This window comes from Embiotoca jacksoni, unplaced genomic scaffold (assembly GCF_022577435.1).
Source record: "Embiotoca jacksoni isolate LCO1_2020_lvr unplaced genomic scaffold, fEmbJac1.0.p SCAF_21, whole genome shotgun sequence".
NCBI lineage: Eukaryota > Metazoa > Chordata > Actinopteri > Embiotocidae > Embiotoca > Embiotoca jacksoni.
In genome coordinates this window covers 6,155,518-6,173,712 of record NW_027185352.1, presented here as the reverse complement: position 1 = coordinate 6,173,712, position 18,195 = coordinate 6,155,518, and the positions used below count along the sequence as shown (strand labels likewise).

General features: G+C 42.1%; 1 protein-coding gene across 3 annotated transcripts in view; it reads right to left on the bottom strand.

The window, feature by feature from the left end:
• Positions 1 to 16,991, bottom strand: part of rerg (RAS-like, estrogen-regulated, growth inhibitor) — a 40,888-nt gene extending 23,897 nt beyond the window's left edge. The window contains exons 1-3 of one of the 3 annotated variants that reach the window (XM_069156591.1): positions 16,799 to 16,991; positions 16,671 to 16,714; positions 7,893 to 8,040 (exon numbers count right to left, since the gene is read on the bottom strand). In XM_069156591.1, the coding sequence (XP_069012692.1) occupies positions 7,893 to 7,953 (61 nt within the window). In that variant the 5' untranslated portion in view covers positions 7,954 to 8,040; positions 16,671 to 16,714; positions 16,799 to 16,991. Of the gene's footprint in view, positions 1 to 7,892; positions 8,041 to 16,670 lie in introns of all 3 variants that reach the window. The other 2 variants (XM_069156590.1, XM_069156592.1) reach the window with 2 other exon arrangements.
• Between the last annotated feature and the right edge of the window lie 1,204 nt (positions 16,992 to 18,195).

The window sequence follows — 18,195 nt, the reverse complement described above, 5'->3', positions numbered from 1 at the left end:
GTGCTGGATAAATCAAATATTGCTGAAAGTGGCCCAAAATATTAAACAGTAATCCTATTAACTTTTTTGCCTGCAGCAGCAAAAGAAGCAAATACTGGATCCGTCATGAAATTTTAAAAGCGTTTCTAATCTCCGGGGTGTAAGGTTGTTAAAAGCAGGGAAGGAAATAATCAGCAATGACTCCGCCGAGGACGGCCGCGGCCGTCAGACAGCACGAGTGGAGAACGGACAATATGCGGGGGTTGAGGAGAGTCAGAGGTGTGCTCTAAAAATAGTTCACCAGAAGAAATAAACCATTCGAGAAGCCCACCTTCCTGTGACACACTCACCCCCATGTATGGGTCCACTGCGTCCGTGTGCGTCGAGGGAACGCTGATTCATTTGCTGTTATTCACAGTGAATAAAGACACAAAGCATCATCTGCGTCACTTTGCGAATACATCCTTTCTATAAAATCCAATATTAGTTCAGGCTTGCGTGAATGAGCACCAGGTGAATAGAAAGACGGAGGAGATTTGGACACTGGAGCAGGCAGATGGCCTTAAAGAGAGCTCAAACAGAAGAGGTGAATGTAAAGACACTCGGTTTCTTTGTGAGGATAAAAGGAAGCTGCAGGTGGCAGATTGTGCGTTCAGAAGAGGAGGACGTGGAGGAGGATGGAGAGTAACCAGCGAGCACAATGAGGGAATCCCGTTTCTTCAGCATTTTAGTGAAGCCTCAGAGCTGTCGCAACAGAGGGACTAATTACGTCTGTCCCCTGTCCACATGGTCCTGCTACTTTAGAGAGGAAATTATCAGTGAAGAAATAAAAACTAGATGAGAAAAAACATGATCTAAAATTAAAATGACACTTTACTGTTTAAAAAAATATAAAAAAAATCGTGCAATAGCTGTAATTAACAATAAGACATATGACTCAAAACAGGACAAAATGGGGTGCTGCACCTCAAACAGACCGATACAGCAACAATAGTAACAACAAGAATAACAGACCTCAGCCTAACAAACTGGAAACAAAACACGTTGCTCTCAATAAAATGAGTCTTTACAAATGGCAGACTGGGAAAAAAGGTTCTAATTATGCAATCTGAATATCATTTAGCTTTTATAAAAGCAGTCCAAGCATCAAGGCGCCTGAACTTTCCTTTATCTGCTGCTGTTTTCTGTATTAAAGACAGCTGGAATTAAACTGAGAAATGTTATGTAAAAAGGATATTGTTTTATATATTCTAAAATACATTTTCTTATTATTACTTTTTAAACATCCTGCAGCAGCTTCCTTTTTTTTTACCTCCAACATATTCATGTATGCACTTGGCCGTGGGAGCAGATTTACAAGAGCCTACTTAACTTTTCCGTGACGCTGTAACGAGATGCCACGAGCTTTGAAACTCAACATGAACTGAACAAATAAGCGCATTTAAAAAAGAATATAAAGTCTTGGAAGTTTGTAAAGTCTTATGTGACGTACTCAAGAACATAAAAGTCACCTCACGTTCTGTGCAGCACATCACTCGCGCTGAAACCCTCTCGGGAGCCTTTTCAGATCACTTATCTGAAAGAGTGAAGTCAACCTCCAACGCGCTGATTACAGCTCTTGTGCGGCAGCATAATGCGTTCGATGAGTCACGCCTCACGACGGCTCACCGAAGGATGCAATCAGGAGGTCGAAGGGCAGAGATGACTTGGCTCTCTCTGCTGTCAGAGGCTGAAGATGTGGCGGGAAGCCCGAGCAGCAGGATGAGCAGCTCTCTGCGTGCTCCTGCATCCTGTGTATGTTCGACTGTGCAGAGCGACAAGCTCCACGCAGTCACGCTGATGGATGTCAAAACCAACAAAGGCTTATTTTATCACTCTCCAGGAGTTTCATTTCCCCCAGTAAACATCACAGGTAGTTGATTTTAGAAGCAGCGTGATTCCTGCAGCCGGGATTTATACTGCGGCATCTTTCAGCATGACGCCCGTTTCAAAATTGTAAAATGGTCGCGATGTAATATTTTTTTTAATTACCGGATTATTGCCATTTTTAAGAATTTAAGATATTAAATGTTCTCTAATTTTTCCACCTGTGATAGAGTCCAACACAGTAGCCGTCTGTCCTGTCGTGCGTTTGTTTCTGTGGCTCTCTCTCTTGTCTGCCCTCTGAGGGACTGTTTACATCAGGCGGATCCACGCTTGCTTCCTGGCGCTGGAGGTGGTAAACGGTAGTATTTCTGAGGCAGACACATGTTGGCTCGCTTCTGTTATTGTTCTGCTGTCTAGCCGTCTGACAGGCCGAGAGAAGGAGGGGAAGGCGGCGTGTTTGAGTGAAGCGACGGGACGAGGTTTTTTACATCCGGCACTTCGCACTCTATAAAGTTAATTTCCCGAAAGAATTTGCAGCCATCTTCTAAAGCGCGCTGCTCACTGGATGTGAAAGGAAATATGCTGCCAAGTTTTAGTCATATCATTGATGAAAGTCTTGTAACTAACATTTAGGGAAGTTTTATGAGTAATTACTGACTGAATTACGACTGACAAAAGTAAAAGTAAAAAAATATTTTTGATTAAACAATCTCAAAGATTTTCCTTTAAATAAATGTCACTATCGCTTGCCGAATAAGGTATGATGGAGCCTGTGACCCGCTTTATGAAATTTGCATTTGCAGTATTACGAACTGAACGCGTTCGGCGACTGTGGCAACATTCCTGGAAGAAATCACAAGCGGTGCACAATTAGTGAAGCGTTTGGATCTCTGGGACGTCCAGAAACAAAGCTGCAGTTACTGCTAACCGCCAAAGACAAACAAACGGAGATCTTTGAGATTGTTATTTTAAAGCTGCATTAAAATACCAGTGGGGCAGGAAAACCAACTGTGGACACAACTTTGAAATATAATCACCTTATTATTTGAATATTTTGGTAAACCGTTGTAAGCAAACAGTTTTTATGCAACCAGCGGACAACGAACAACAATTAGAAATCATTTTGAACGGAACACATAGCTAACAGTTTAATGTGCCCAAGTATGATACAGTCCCAGCCTCTCTGGTTCTACTAGACCGCACACAGTGTGTTTTTACCTTTTCCTTTTTTTTGACGGTTGCAAAAGACTGTATTCAGAGTGAATCTAGACAGAAAAACCAAAATAAAAACTTTAAAGATGCTAAAACACTTAGCTGAGCCAAAGGTAACAACAGCATGTGATAAGTATCAGTCGGTGTGTTACTCCTCACGCTATCTTTCTCTCTACACAGAGTCCTTTGGTTATGTTGAAACAAAACTTCTGTTTGATGGGGCTAAATGATGTTCGGTCCACACTCATCACTTCAAGGGCAGCTTTAGTGGCGGTACCTCTGGCTTATCTGTGAGGCTTCCTCGATGTTTATATGAACATGCAGACTGTAATAATCTGTCAATGTAAACAGCAGAGAGCCTGTGATTCATTCCTGTAAACCTTCACACACTCAAAGCTGGTGAAAACAGCAGCGAGATCAGATATTGATTCAGGGGCTCTGCAGAGCTGCACAAAATCATCTGCTGTCATGTTTGTCGTCATAAATTTCGATGAGATTAAAATGGTTCTCTATCGTCTGTATAGTTCTCTTTACTCAGGGAACCAAGGTTACAACATAACCATAAGCTCTTAATCGTCTCAAGACTATCTATCCACTCTGTTAAATATTTAATATGTACGAGTTGAAGAGAAATACTCTTCACTCAGAAAACCGAGGTTACAACGTAACCATACAATATTGTCGCAGGCGAAACTAGTGAAAAAGCTTGCAGGGGAGTATTTCATTGTGTGTGTTTGTGCAGCAGGGATTAAGTTGGAGGTAGAGCATTTTTCATAGATTTATCTTCCTCGCTCGTTTCCCTACTTTGAGTCAATAAACCAAAAGGCTGAGAATCGCCAGAACTCGTCACACTCGAGTTGATACGCTCTGCTCTTTATTAGTGTAATATCACTCTACAGGAGTCCAGGTCAGACCATCTCAAAGAGCCCGGAAACCCCCGGCAACGCTGAGACACCCAGCGGGTCTACTGCTGCTCATTAGAAATGATCACCACAAATAGTCTCAAGTCCAACTAAAACAGGAGCCGCTGGCGTCACGCAAGTACTGCAGTCCAAACTGAAGATGGAAACAGTGGTGCATGGGGAACGTGAATTTTGTCCAAGTCTTAAAAGTCTGAAGTGCTTACCATGTAGGCTTTTAGAAGGAACATTTAATACTCTTGGTCTGATTTCTGTGGGTTGTTGAAGGCTGATAGGGAAATTGATTGTTTCGTAATGAACCTGGAAAAAATGTGGCCGCATCATCGCTTGGTGTTTTGTAGTTTTTCTTGTCGGCGTGGATTTTCACATCTGGACTGTCATTAAAGATGAGAACGCATGAGATTCGGTCAATAAAACAGCACAAAGCTGCTCCTTTACACAAACAAACAAACACACACACACACACACACACACACACACACACACACACACACACACACACACACACACACAAATGCTGCTTAACTTTTATTTTTTTAAATTGTAGCTGATGATAGTCATGTAAGGGACATTCAGTAATGTGCAGTTCTCAGACTGCAACTAACAGCAATATTTACAGCACTGTCACTCAGGCCCTCAGTCCATCAGTCTGGTCCAGACTGAGCTATTCATACAGCATTCATGTTTGCCAGATGATTAATTCTAATAACTCTGGTGATCCTCAAACTTTTTTCTTTGCAGCTCAACAATGAATTTGACTTTTCCGAACCAATATTGGTTGGAATTGGTACCAATTGACACAGAAAAACTGGTGCAAAAAAAAAGTTACCAATTATTTTAGTTTGAATACCTAACTAATTAATGATACTCTCCATCAGCCTCAGCTGTACTTAGTAGTAGTTAATAGGCAGATGTTAGCATGCTAACATGCTAAACTAAAAATATGAACAAATAACAATTATTATACAGGCTAAACTTTAGCATGTTATCATTGCCACTGAGAGCAAGCCGGTGTATTGATGTCAGCCATTATACTTAAAGTTATAAAATAACAAAAATAAATTGTGAAAAATTCCCCTCACAATTTCCCGTGGCTTTTTCTGTCTTGTTTTGTTCAACCAAAACAACTCCATTTTAAACAACAATAATAATATTAAAAAAAACACAATCCTCTATAGTTTGTGAAGATGGAAGCAAAAGAAAAAAAATGCATGATTTAGATATGATATATGACTTTTAATCCAATATCAAAATAATATAAATATCTGAACCCCTCCTGACAAGCATTTACCTGCATTACAGCACATGGACTGAATTAATTGTCTTGCCCAGCGAGCCTTCAGCTGTGTTGGTAGATGAGAGGTTGAACTATCCAGTGTTCCAGCTAAAAAGGCAGTACGGGTAACAAAGATTTATATACTACAAAAGAGGGCTCGCTCCCAACAGCATGTAAAAGCTGGATAACATCATTGCTTTGTTTTCCCTCCCTGTTATATTGTGCATGAAGTGGAAGTGTAATTTACTGCCTGAATCCAGATGTTTTCCGACTGAGGAGAAAACGTATTCATTAGCATCTGTTGGGTTCCATTAAAGGGCTTTGTTTAGATGCGAGCTGATCATTGTTGGAGGGATCACCAGGGCCTCAGATGTGGCAACAATGCCTACTATCCTGCTGTGTGCTTAAAAACAGAGCAAAGAGAGGCCCGCTGGTGACGGAGGAGGGTCGGGCGACTGCAGTGTCCACATGTCCATGTGAGAGGGACGGAAGTTGGTATCGAAGAGAGTTTTCCACTGAACAAGTAATGAGTTTATCACCAGAACTGGAACACAAGTGGGCTGAAAACTAGAATATCGACATACTTGTTTGGCTTGACGGTTGGCAGTTAATTTTCACTGTTCCTCTTCCACCCTGTGCCTTCAGCCCACACAACACCTCGGGAGACAAAGACACCGACTAACTGGCGGTCTCTGCAAACCAAAAATGTCAAATGTGGTTGTTTTCTCCCGGCAGTCGTGACTGTCAGTCGTTGCTGTTCAAGGCTGAAACATTGTTGTTGGTTGGGCTGCTGTAAAGTTTTGTACAGACGTTCATGGTCCCCAGAGGATGAAGTCCTGGCTTTTTCTCAGTCACCATGCACCATGAGCTTCACAATGAGTGAAATGTCTTGATAACCATTTGATGGATTGCTATAAAACTTGGTAAAGACATTCACGACCTCTTTCGGATGAACTGTAATCTATTTGTACTGTCACCTGTCCAGGGTGTACCCCACCTTTGCTCAAAGTCAGCTGGGATAGGCTACGGTACCCATGTGACCCTGTTCAGGATGAAGTGGATATGATGGATGGATGGATAACATTGGCACTGGTTCTCCCCTTACAGTTCACTTAGCACCACCAACAGGTCAAAGTTTGATTTATCTCCAAATATCTAACACCATCAGCCTCAACTGTGGCTTGTTTTTAGTGCTAATTAGCAAATGTGATCATACCAACACACTAAACAAAAAGGAGCAACGTGGTGAACACCAGCATGTTAGGAATGACATTTTGAGCATATTCCTGCTGTGTTACCATGGCTTCAGACTTGTAGTTTTTTTCTAGTGTTTCGACTTCAGAGGTATTTTCATGATGCCACAGATGTTTTACTGAAATAGGAAATATTTGCTCAGGGTGAAAGCCAGATCCACGAATTGCACAGCTGTTCTTCTTCACTGGACATACTGTACGTCCACAGACCACCAGTGAAACATTTTATTACTCAGGGCAGAAAATAGACAACTGTGAGGTCACCAAAAGCTTTGGACTGCTGGATGACAACAAAAAGTGATGATGTGAAGAAGACAGGGCTATTTTTCCCCGAGGCCTGGCTTTATATCTGCAGACTAAGAAGACATCTCGCTATCTATGTTTTCCGGGAAAAAACAAAAAGGTGAACAAGTTTTGCAGGTTTTTGAGTTCACTAGTAATCATTGAGGTGCTATTTTTAAAGAAAACTAGCTGCGTCGGCAGTTATGTCTGAAGCTGGGACAAAAGCCTGATCAATCATCTCCATGGCGACCGCCACAGGGCAGAAAAACACAGTCAAAACTGGAAGAGAAAGCATAAATGACAGCAGAGGTGAAGGATCAGGCAGCTCGTCGAGGTGATTAACAGGTTTTAGGGGGATGAGCTTGACTAAATGAGGAAGAGACGGGCAGCTCTAACAACACTCTTCTTAGTTCATGGAGAAGTTACTGATTGAAGCCTCCACATTTACGGAATAAGATTCCAGACTTTCACGTCATCCTCGCTGTCATGTTTTGCAGCCGCGCTGCGTTCAGCTGAAGGTTGTGAACTCCTCAGTCATTATACTTCTGAGTGCAGAACTCGAGTTGACCTCCTCTGACATTTTAATGGGCCTCCTCTGACATGGAAGAGATCCCGAGGCATGTTTTCGAACATCTGATTGCTACATAGAAGCAATCTGTCTTGATTTGCAGCCGACAGGAAACACATGGTCTGTGTTATTGTGGGGAAACGTGCAGTGTGCCAGCTGAGGCCGAGCTGCTACACCGAAAGGAGGAAGGCCGAAACCAAACGATAATGACTCGACGGACTTATCTGTGGGAGTGAAGGTATTTAAGCCAGACCAAAAACAACCACCTGCTGTCATGTTGACTATGCAAACGAACTGAGCATGAAGAGAATTGATGGCTGACGGGATGATGGCGGAAAACACTGGAAAGCACAACTCATGGTACAGTGGAAACATACAGTAAAGGAGGCCGAAAGAGATGAAACACGGTAAATACCCAACAACAAATCCTCCGTTAGTTGGGTTTAAATCATTTTTAACACCAAAATATGTCAATTCACAATCAAAACCAAACTTTGTAAGGGCCTCCACGTAAACAGACAAACACTGCAGCTTACCTGACTTGCCCACTGCCGCTCTGCCGAAGACGGCCAGCTTCACCTCCGGACTTTTGGCCATGACAGCAACCAGCGAAGCTCGGCGAGCCAATCAGTGTGCTCCGAGGTCAGCCGACCATCCTCTCGTCGACACGGGAGGAATCAACGTCTGAGGAGACGAGTGGACACACAAAAATGCAGCTTCAGTTTTCAATGCTGCAGTTTCAACAACTCGGTTGTTCAATCCTGCGTGTTGTCGACAGCAAAGTTTCCTTTTTTCAGGTAATATTTCTTGAAGGTCCTCCAGCTTTCAGCTCAACAAAGGACGGATTTCTTTCACCACCTTTTGTGATTCATACAGAAATTTCTCCGTGGCCTCCAGGAAACAAGCAGAAGTGTCAGACTGATTGAGTGCTTTGAAAAGGGCAGGAAACGTACAGAGAAATATTTTGGATTTGGTCCTGCATTTCACAGTATTCAGAGTTTTTAAATCGGATATCTGGTGAGACATTACCACACTGGCGAGAAGAATACATACTGGGCATGCTTTACGGACCAAGTGACAAACAACAGTGACGTCAATTTATGAACTATTGTTCTGAAGCCTTCAGTTCTGCATTTCATCCGTCGCCATCTTGTTATTTTGGACCAGAAGTGACCATATTTGGACAAGCTGGGGACGAGGAATAGGAGTGAATAGGAGTCTGTGGAGCCAGAGGCTTTTTTGGAGCCAACCCCTAATGGCCCTGTGTGGCATTGCATCTGACGGCACTTGTCAAATTGGGAAGCTATGTCCACTTTCATATACAGTCTTTGCTGTGGAGAGAACTAGTGCACCAGAGATTTCCACCCGCTAATCCAGCTAACTTTTAGTTTATCCCCAAATTAACTTAAACAGGGATCACAAAAATTCAAATATGCATCTCTTCTAGATTTTCCAAATGTTGTCGGTCTGAATGGATCAAATTGTGATCATGAAATAAGTCATTTGGTGGATGGGGTGGTTTTGGTGCCTTTTTATTTCATTCATCCAACATTCAGCCACAATTTATCCTCCATTTTACAGCCAAAACAGTAGTGATGGAGAAGGCTACAGCGGTGCTTATCACATGAGCATGTGTTGCAAGTGTTTTTGTTGTTACCTTCACTGGCAGAAAGGGAAGACAAAAGTATCACACTGAAGGTTTAACCGTGACCATGAAATTTCCAACTACGTGCTCTGAGTGTCGTAAAACAGCCACAAAAGACAGCATCACACTAGAGCTGTATGAGCCGATGTTACAGATATATTCAGTGGGAACATTCTTCAAATCATCATAATGTTTAGATAACATACTGTTGGTTAATTGGATCATTAGTGGTGTATAAATGTGATTTCTGGGACACAGAATTGAATGGATAACGTAACAGGACTGTCTTCCTAACTAAGAGATGATTGTTCTGTTTTTCATGAGGCCGGGCACAAATTCAGGACACGAGCAATTTTTGCAATTTGGTCCTGAAAGGAACCCCGGCGATCGTGGCACGACACGGCTCAGTCTGAAAAAAAGAGGCTGGAGGACAGTGAGTGCATTGTTCATCAGTGGGAGACAGTATCTGAGAGAAGACTGGCCACGCAAATAAATGCCCGTCACACGAATGTGACTATATATAACTCAAATATGAATATGCAGAATTTAAAATATGCTTTTGTAGGAAAGTGATTCAACTCTGGACAAAGGTTTCTGTTAAATTCCAGAACAAGATTAACTCAATCTTAATCAAAATGGAGATAATAATAATAGAAAGTGCTGTTTAAATTAAAAAAAATCTTAATTTAAATCTCACAGAATGTGTTTTTATACAGGAGTTTGATCTGAAAAGTGAACAGCAATTTGATAAATTCATGACTTTTGTCTTATCTAAAATTAACACCACTTTTAGCATAATCAGGCATATTGTGTTATTTATTTTGTTGACTATGTTTATTGACTTAGTGATAAAAAGTAACTTTTTAAAGGTATAGATTCCAGTCGAGTGTGTATAAAATCACTAAGAATTCCTTTTATTATTTTTCATAAAAGCGGCCATTCTGTTAGTCACAGAATTGATCGCTTGTATTTAACACTGTAGATGAAACACCCCATCTGTCCATCCGCAGGAGAGAGCAGATACAAAGACCACAAATCAATAAGGTTTCAGTTTCTAACACCACAAGAAGCAGTGGTGTTAGAAACTATGTAGGGCAGAGACAACGGTGTCAGTCTGGTTTTGGGATTCATTGACGTCCCCTAACTGGGATTTTTCATGCAGGTGCCTTAAAAATGTGAAAGGAAGATAGAGACGGAGAGAGCAGGAAAGTGTAAAGTAAAGCGAAATTGTCCATTCAGAAAGAAAATACAACTGCAGCCCGATTAAACAACCAATATCCAGTGTGTTTATTAAGAAAACAACCCACTGTGAAGTTATCTCGGCAGGTAATTGACTCCAAACTTCTGGCCTTGACTCACTGTTTTTCTGCTGGCTTCTGCTCCTATTTTTTATCAGAAAACAAACAGACACAGATGACAATATAATGAAAATCTGTACTTTGATGACTCCAGAGGATTCCTGGGACACACTGGCTCAAGAACGATTCATTTCCAATTAACAGCAATGTTGACTGAGATAATACAGCAACAAACACTGAGAGGGGAGTGTGTTATTAAAGAGGTCGCAGAGTAGAAGCCCTGCGGTTTTTATAGCTGCATTTTCCTCAATGGTTGTACAGTGCTGCAGTGTCACAACAATAAATTACACTTTTATATGGTTCAAACAGGAATAATTAGGCAAGATTCCTCCAAATTAAAGCAGTTAAGTTCCAAAAAAAACCTTCGTAAATTAAATAATGATAATCTCACAAACTTCTCTCTTAGTTGTACAATAAATATCATGAAAACCATTAACTGTCAGTTATGTTTCACTTGCAGCTCAGTTGAGCAAGTCAGTGAACTGGAGTTAGTCGTTCTTTTGCCAAGAATCCTTTTGAAGTGAAAATTGTTTCTTAATCTTACTGTGAGACCATAAAATAAGCAAATAATCAGATTGTTTAAGCAGCAAGATAATATCTAACTCGAAACCTGACACTAACTCCTTACACACTATAATGAAACATCAAATTAATGATTGTAATTGGCAGAAAATTTCCCTCAAACATTGTGCTAATCAAGACAAGTGATTTATAGCCTGCTGTAGTGTGTCAGCCATGTTTGTGAGAAGATCAATCAGCGGTCGCCGATGTGTACATTTAATCACACGAGAAAATCACTTCACTCATCTCTCTCTTTATTGGCTGAAATGAGATACAGCAAGAAAATGAGAGGAAAGTGAAAACAGATCACAAGTTCAGTTCACTCAGTTCTGCCCAGTAAAATAAAAAGCTGAAAAATGTGTTTGGGTGTGTGTCAGTGCCAGAAGCATGTTAGAGCAACATCATACTGGTTGAAGTTATGAAATGGCAAACTTCCAGCTCTCTGCTCCTTCACACACACACACACACACACACACACACACACACACACACACACACACACACACACACTCAGAGCTTAAGCTAACCTTTTCCCTTTTGTACCAACACACACATGCCCATATATGGCGTGGCTGTGTGCCGCTCAGTGTGGCTCAAATGGAGGTCGATCATCCGTCTCTGTCTCTCGCTCAGCAGGGGTCATCATGGCAGCCGCCAGCGTCTTTAAATATTTGTTTTTGTCATTATTAATGTCGACTCCACCAACCAGACGTCACAGACCAAACACTGTCGTGATGTTGTAATAATAACCGTGGCAACAGTAACGTTTTGTTCTGTGCTACTTGTTTGGGAATTTGTGGAGCGAAGATGAACTTTCTGGTTGAGCCGCGAGAAGGAAGTTTGAAGTGTGCCGTTACACCATCCATATCATCCTTTATGAGGTGGTGACCTGTTTGGTCCGCAGTGATCCGGGACTGAAGAGTTAGAAAGAGTAACTGCGACGGTTAAAGAGCTGACCTGACTCTGCCCACAGCAAAGTGCAACCAGTCGCTCTAAAGCTCATAAGTGAGCACATATTATCTTGATCATTTGAATTTGTACAGAACTTAAATGTACAAAAACTATTTGTGGTTTGGCAGTAAACGGGCTGATAGACCTCCTGCTAAGCAAAGGGTGTCGTTCTTACCCTTTGATTCTTTTATAGATTGAACAAATGAGATAAATCCCCGCTGCAGCCCACCATGATGACACCCACTGATTGTGAACAGCCATTTTGAATGGAGTCTGGCATTTCAGCTGTCGCCATCTCGGTTTTGTGGAGCCATAAGTGACCATATATGGACGAGCTGGGCAAAATCTGACCCCAAATTATTTATGAAAAAATGTTTCGTGAGAGAAGTTGAATGGGAGTCAATGGAACCAGAGGTTTTTTTGGAGCCAGCCCCTATCGGCACTCGGTGGTATTGCACTTTAAGGCACTTCCACATTGGCTTCACATTTCTGACCTGGAAGATACATCCATTTTTGTCTCCAGTCTTTGGATATCTTGTACTTGTAGAGCTTTACGCCTGCGACACACTGCCTGCATGACGTGTGTGACGGCTACCTCGCTGTACTGCTGCGGCACATACAACTCAGGCAGTGTGTTCGCGCTCCCACTTCCTCTCGCTAAGCTGATTTTGTTACCGTTACAAAGGCAGGCTAGCTATTTCCCTCAGTTTCCAGTCTTTATGCTAAGCTACGATAACTGGCTGCTCCATACTTTGCGTATAGACATGAGAGTGATATCAATTCTGAACTAACTCTAACACCATGTCTACACAGAAACCGTTCAGACACTTTTATAAGTCGTCTATCTCCTGCATGTCTAAGGGAACAATAGGCCTCTGTGTTAATCAAACAGCTGTTAGCAGCTCACATGTCACCCAAATCAAATTATTAAGCTTCAAGTCTAATTCTTTCCATTTTATACATGTAATTGCAGTCGCCGTGTGAAATGCTGCTCTCAATAGTGTGGACACATTACGGAGCACTGGCTTCTCTTTTGGTGTAAACACGACGTACTTCGCGAGAAAGCAATCAAATATATTTCCCAACATACTGACCCACTCCTTTTAAAAAAAAAACCACACACACCGTCCAATAATCCTCTATGTTGGTGTTGGTGCCCAGATCACACCTGCAGCATAAAAGTTTCAGCAGTGGAGCTCTGCAGATGCACCTCACAGACACCACACACCGGTCGAACGGCAAAATCATAACTTTACTCAAACACTTTATTCACCTCATCCGAACCGTTACTGTACGAGTTTGCTGACATGAGTGAAAACCACCTTCTGCTTTCCAGGAACTGAAGACTTGTTTGCAGAGACCAAAAAAAAAAGAAAAAAAAAATGGATGTTTCCATGTTTAGTAGCACAGACAACCACAAATGTCGCCCATAAAAGAACGACCTGTATGAGGGAGAGTCTTCAGGAGAACGTAAACACACGGAGGACTGTGTGGCTCTTTACTGCTACAATTGAGAGTGTGTTTGTTTGCCTCGTTTCTCACATTTATAATCTTGTTTCCTCTCTATCGGTTTCACACACGCACACACACACACACACACACACACACACACACACACACACACCACCCACTGCAGTGATCCCTCGCTCTCCCACGCAGCAGCAGGGAATCTCCAGTGAGAGGAAGAAGAGGGACTCAGCAGTGTAACGACACGGTCACTCTCTCTCTCTCTCTCTCTCTCACACACACACACACACACACACACACACACACACACACACACACACACACACACACACGCACACACACACACACACACACACAGGTCTCAGTTATGTAATGAGGACAGCGTCAGTGAGGCTAAAGCGTCTGCTAACCTCGGCACATGTCAAGCTCCCTGCTTGAAGACACGGATCAAAGTTGTTCAATCTGCACACTGCCAAGATGACACCACATGAATCCAGTGTTTCAGCCGGGATCAGAGGCCCGAATGAAGCACCAACACGATGTCAGCCAGAGACAAAGTCAATCAAGGTCCAGGACAGATACTACAAACAGACACCAGTAGCATTTCAAGGAGCAAACCAACATTCAGGGAACCACTGGCGGCCTTGTTTTCCACCTTTCCGTGTCTGACGAGATGATCTTTATCAACTTTATCTGGTCTGCGTCCAGTTCACAGATAAACAGGCCGAGACAAGTTTAGCTGAACTTAGCCGAAAAACCGGGAATCCGGAGGTTTGTAGCCCTGTGGCATCAGCAGACGTGTTCCTCGTCAGGCTAACGTGTCCAACACAGTCTCTGAAGAGTCTCTTGTTTTGATTTATTTCTGTTTTTATGATGAAGCAGGATATTGCAGTTGTTGGACAACAAATAACTGCTCCTAAAACCTCAATAAATTAATATTAATCTTCTCAGCTAGTGTGGTGAAAAAAGCATATTTGGATCTAATATATTTTAATAAATAAGTCTTTATTGTGGGCTCCTTTTAAAAAAAAATTAAAAAAAAAAACTAATCAAAGCAACACTTTCATGTTCTGGATGTGATCTCTCTCTCCTCTCGGTACATTAAAAGAATTGTTTAGCATTTTGGAGAAGATTTTATTTGCTGATCGATTTAAACCCTGATTTGAACCTCATGTCTTTAGCTTAGCTTGACGAGCTTCACATAAACACTTGAAACGTGAGGAAACAGCTGCCTGGCTCCGTGCAAAGGTAAGAAAATTCAACTTCGAGGCTCCTCTAAGCCTCGCTAATATACTTGTTTACGTCTTGTTTGTTTAATCTATATTAATTAAAACAGAATTTCTGGTTTTACAGGGAGCTATTTGATGGATTGGACTTCCTGGAGTCTCAGTTGGTTTCCAGTCAACCCGTCGGTGACAGGATCTCCCCCGCATCAGCTCCTCCCAGCTTCACGTGGTTACAATCTTTTCATCAAACTCTCAACAGCTGAAGAAATGAATGCGTTTCCCAGTTTTGCCAAATGATTACTTTAAATTTTGTTATTGAGAAAATCAACAAAGGAGGCAAAATAAATACAGACAGTAAATACTAACTACACCGCTAAAGGACAGTTTCATGATTACTAATAATAACTAAATTACTAAAAGACAGCATACAAACTGAATATACTGTCTTTTTTTTTGTCTCATTAGGTTTTTTTTCCTCATAAATTGATGTATAATTGTCTGCCCACCGTAGTCAATGTGTTTCTTTGACTATAACTATTTTGTTGTACTTTTGGGGAGGAAAAATTTCATCTTGACATGGCCGGACCTGATGCCCTCCGTCCTGGATCTTTTTTTAACCCGAGGACCTCTGCTCCACAGGGACTCCGTCCAAACTGTCAAACTGAGCACGTGTATACTCTTTTTCACTGTGTGCCCAGCTGAGAAATGAATCTGGGTGGTGGTGCCGTGGTTGAGCGAGATTACAGACCTCGGAGCTCCAAACCATGGGAGGAGACCCGCTGCACCGCAGGCTATAGAAAGACGGCAAACCGCAGACCTGTCATCAAAATACATACAGCGAGATGGTGCTCTACTTCTGCAGGGAAACCAGGGGGGGAAAGATTTCTACAGAGTCCTGCTTTAACGGAGCGGTTGCATTATGTTGTAGTCAGCTAAAAGTGAAACAATGTTTTCAGTCAATTTAAATGCTGAATCTCAGAAATTACTCAAACAAATTGTGATTTAAAGGGTTGTTCAATGAAAACGGTGTTTCCACGGTTTAAGATGACTTTCTTCCAGTTACAGTTACATTTGATGCTTTCATTCAGTGATTGCAGGTCTCTTTTCAGACCACCCTCATCCTGATAGACTTCAACAAGTATATAAATTAGAATTTGATACCAGTCATCCATTTAACTTTACTCACATTGATGCCACAAATTAATGACTTAAAGGTTCCCAGTTTAGTCCTTGTAAACAAACAAACTCATGAAAACAACAACAGTAGCTACTGGCACTCAAAAGCTGCTCAGGGTACCTTTAAAATACCACAAATTTAATTATTCATCATGAACAGCCTTTTATTATTGTAAATATTACATTATGGATGTATTACTATTATATAGGCTATGCATTCATCTGCAGGGTCAAAGTGGAGATTTTTGTAAATTGAAATCTTATCATCGCTTCATTCCCTCCTGCTGCTGATTTCTCTGTCAACACATCAACAGTAGAATCAGATCATCTGTGTTTTCCTCCTGAGAACCCCGCAGTGTCCCCTCATCTCCGCGTTTGGCAGACATCCGTGTAAGGTGTGCCGACAGACTGACCCTAAATCCCATTGAGATGTTGCGCTGTTACGCAACACTCAGAGCTGCTCATGAATGCCAACTACGTCCTGGAAGCCAAGAGGGGAAGGTGATGGACGATCCAGCAGCAAAGTAAGATGAGACTGCATATTCATAGAGATTGAACTCGTGGATGGTACTGCAGATCACTCTTATTCTCTACACGTGAATTTGTTCAGATTTAATTTCCCAAATGTCTGAATGGGAAGATTCATCCAACTTCTAAAATATTTACAGAATTCCGAAAAGACGTTATTAAGACTCCATGCAGCCTAATATCATTGAACTCATTTCAGAAACACGTGCAGGTTATATTATATATATTTTTTTTAATTGCCAGGAGAACCTCATCTCAAAGGAAACAGAGAATGTCATGACCTTCCTTAAAATGTCGCACCTCCTGCCTGACCGCAGGTTTGATGGTTTGCACACCTCAGTGTTGCAGCTCCGGCTGCTGAAGGGACGCAGCTGCCATGAAATCACTGGCAGGACGACTCACCTCAGACCGCTCAATGCAAGCGACGATCCTCCGGTGATGAATCTCTGACAGTGGAGAGGAATTTATTTACAACAACAACAACAACAAAAAAGTTGTCAGGTCCGCTGATCGAAAACGACGCGTCTGACCTTCTGATGCGGACGCGGCTGCGCTGGATGTTCGGATCAGATATTGTCAGCTGGACGGACTGCTGGATGAATGGACAGATCCTGTGTGGGCAGACCGAGCAGCAACTCGGACTGGGATGAATGAATCCCGAAACCCAGAGGGTCAGTGGAAATATACGGAACGGAGCTGCAGGAGTTCCCGACACTCTGCTGCCTCTGACCGGGAGGTTGCTGCTGCTGCATGCCGCTGCAGGGGCGCACGGAAGGAGGCGGCGCCCTCTAGTGGCAGGAAGTGATAACAGGCTTAGAACGGAAAATTCATCCATTGGAAAATGGAATTATGTCCAAAAGTTGTATTTAAGCAACCAGGCGATTTAACTAAGTGAGATCTGTCTGTCTGTCAGCGAAGAGAAGAGATGAGATGAGAATTTCAAATGGCAACTTAAACTGAGTGATGTGAGTGCAACGCCATTGCGCAAAGACAGCCACAGCAGAGACACAGCATTGTGATTATTAGCGGAGACAAAAGTTGGGGAATTGGTTTTTAATGAGCGAATTAACTCACAACATTGACATTTTTATGTTATTATTTGTTTCAGGAACATTATTGCACAGAACATCAACATCTGTCACTAAAATGGACGATGTTATAGAGCTCCCCCTAAAGAAGGCTTTCAGGGGAGCTCGTGTCCTTTTCATGGGAGCTGGGCTCCCTTCGCTCCCCCGTTATTTGAACCATGTCTTGTCTCATATCTCATACTGAGACAATGTCCCACATTTTAATTGGCCCAAGCCAACACTGCAGGACGGACACTTTTCTAAAAGCTGGAAATCCAGCTACACAAAGACATTTGAACTGAAACCCAAGAATGATTGACAGCAAGATAAAGTAACACCAGATGAAATATCCTGTGTTTTGCACACTGTGGAGCATACCAACCATGCCTACTTTAAGCTCACTTTACTTGACAAGGTAGTTCATAAAGTTGCATTTAGACAAAATGTAGCTATTTGTTGAGTCCTTCACATGCTAAAGGCCCAACCTGTGACCTGCATAGTCGATTATATGTGTTTATTTTCCAAATTGGATTAACGCATCACTTTAGATTACCTTTCAACATTGCTAACATTTCCCACATTGTCCCACACAAGCATACCCTTTGCCTCACATTTGGTTTGTTGGAATCTGGTCCCCCTGGTTGTACATAATTAGAATGATCGGACTATAAAAAGTTAACTTAGGCATCATTATTTGTTTAAAAAAAAATAACTGCCAGGTCACTATTTAATGCAGTGATGCCAAAAACTTCTGCAAAATCTGACGTGACAAAATACATACAGCGAGATGGTGCTCGACTTCTGCAGGGAAACCAGGGGGGGGGGGGGGGGGGGTATTTCTACAGAGTCCTGCTCTAACG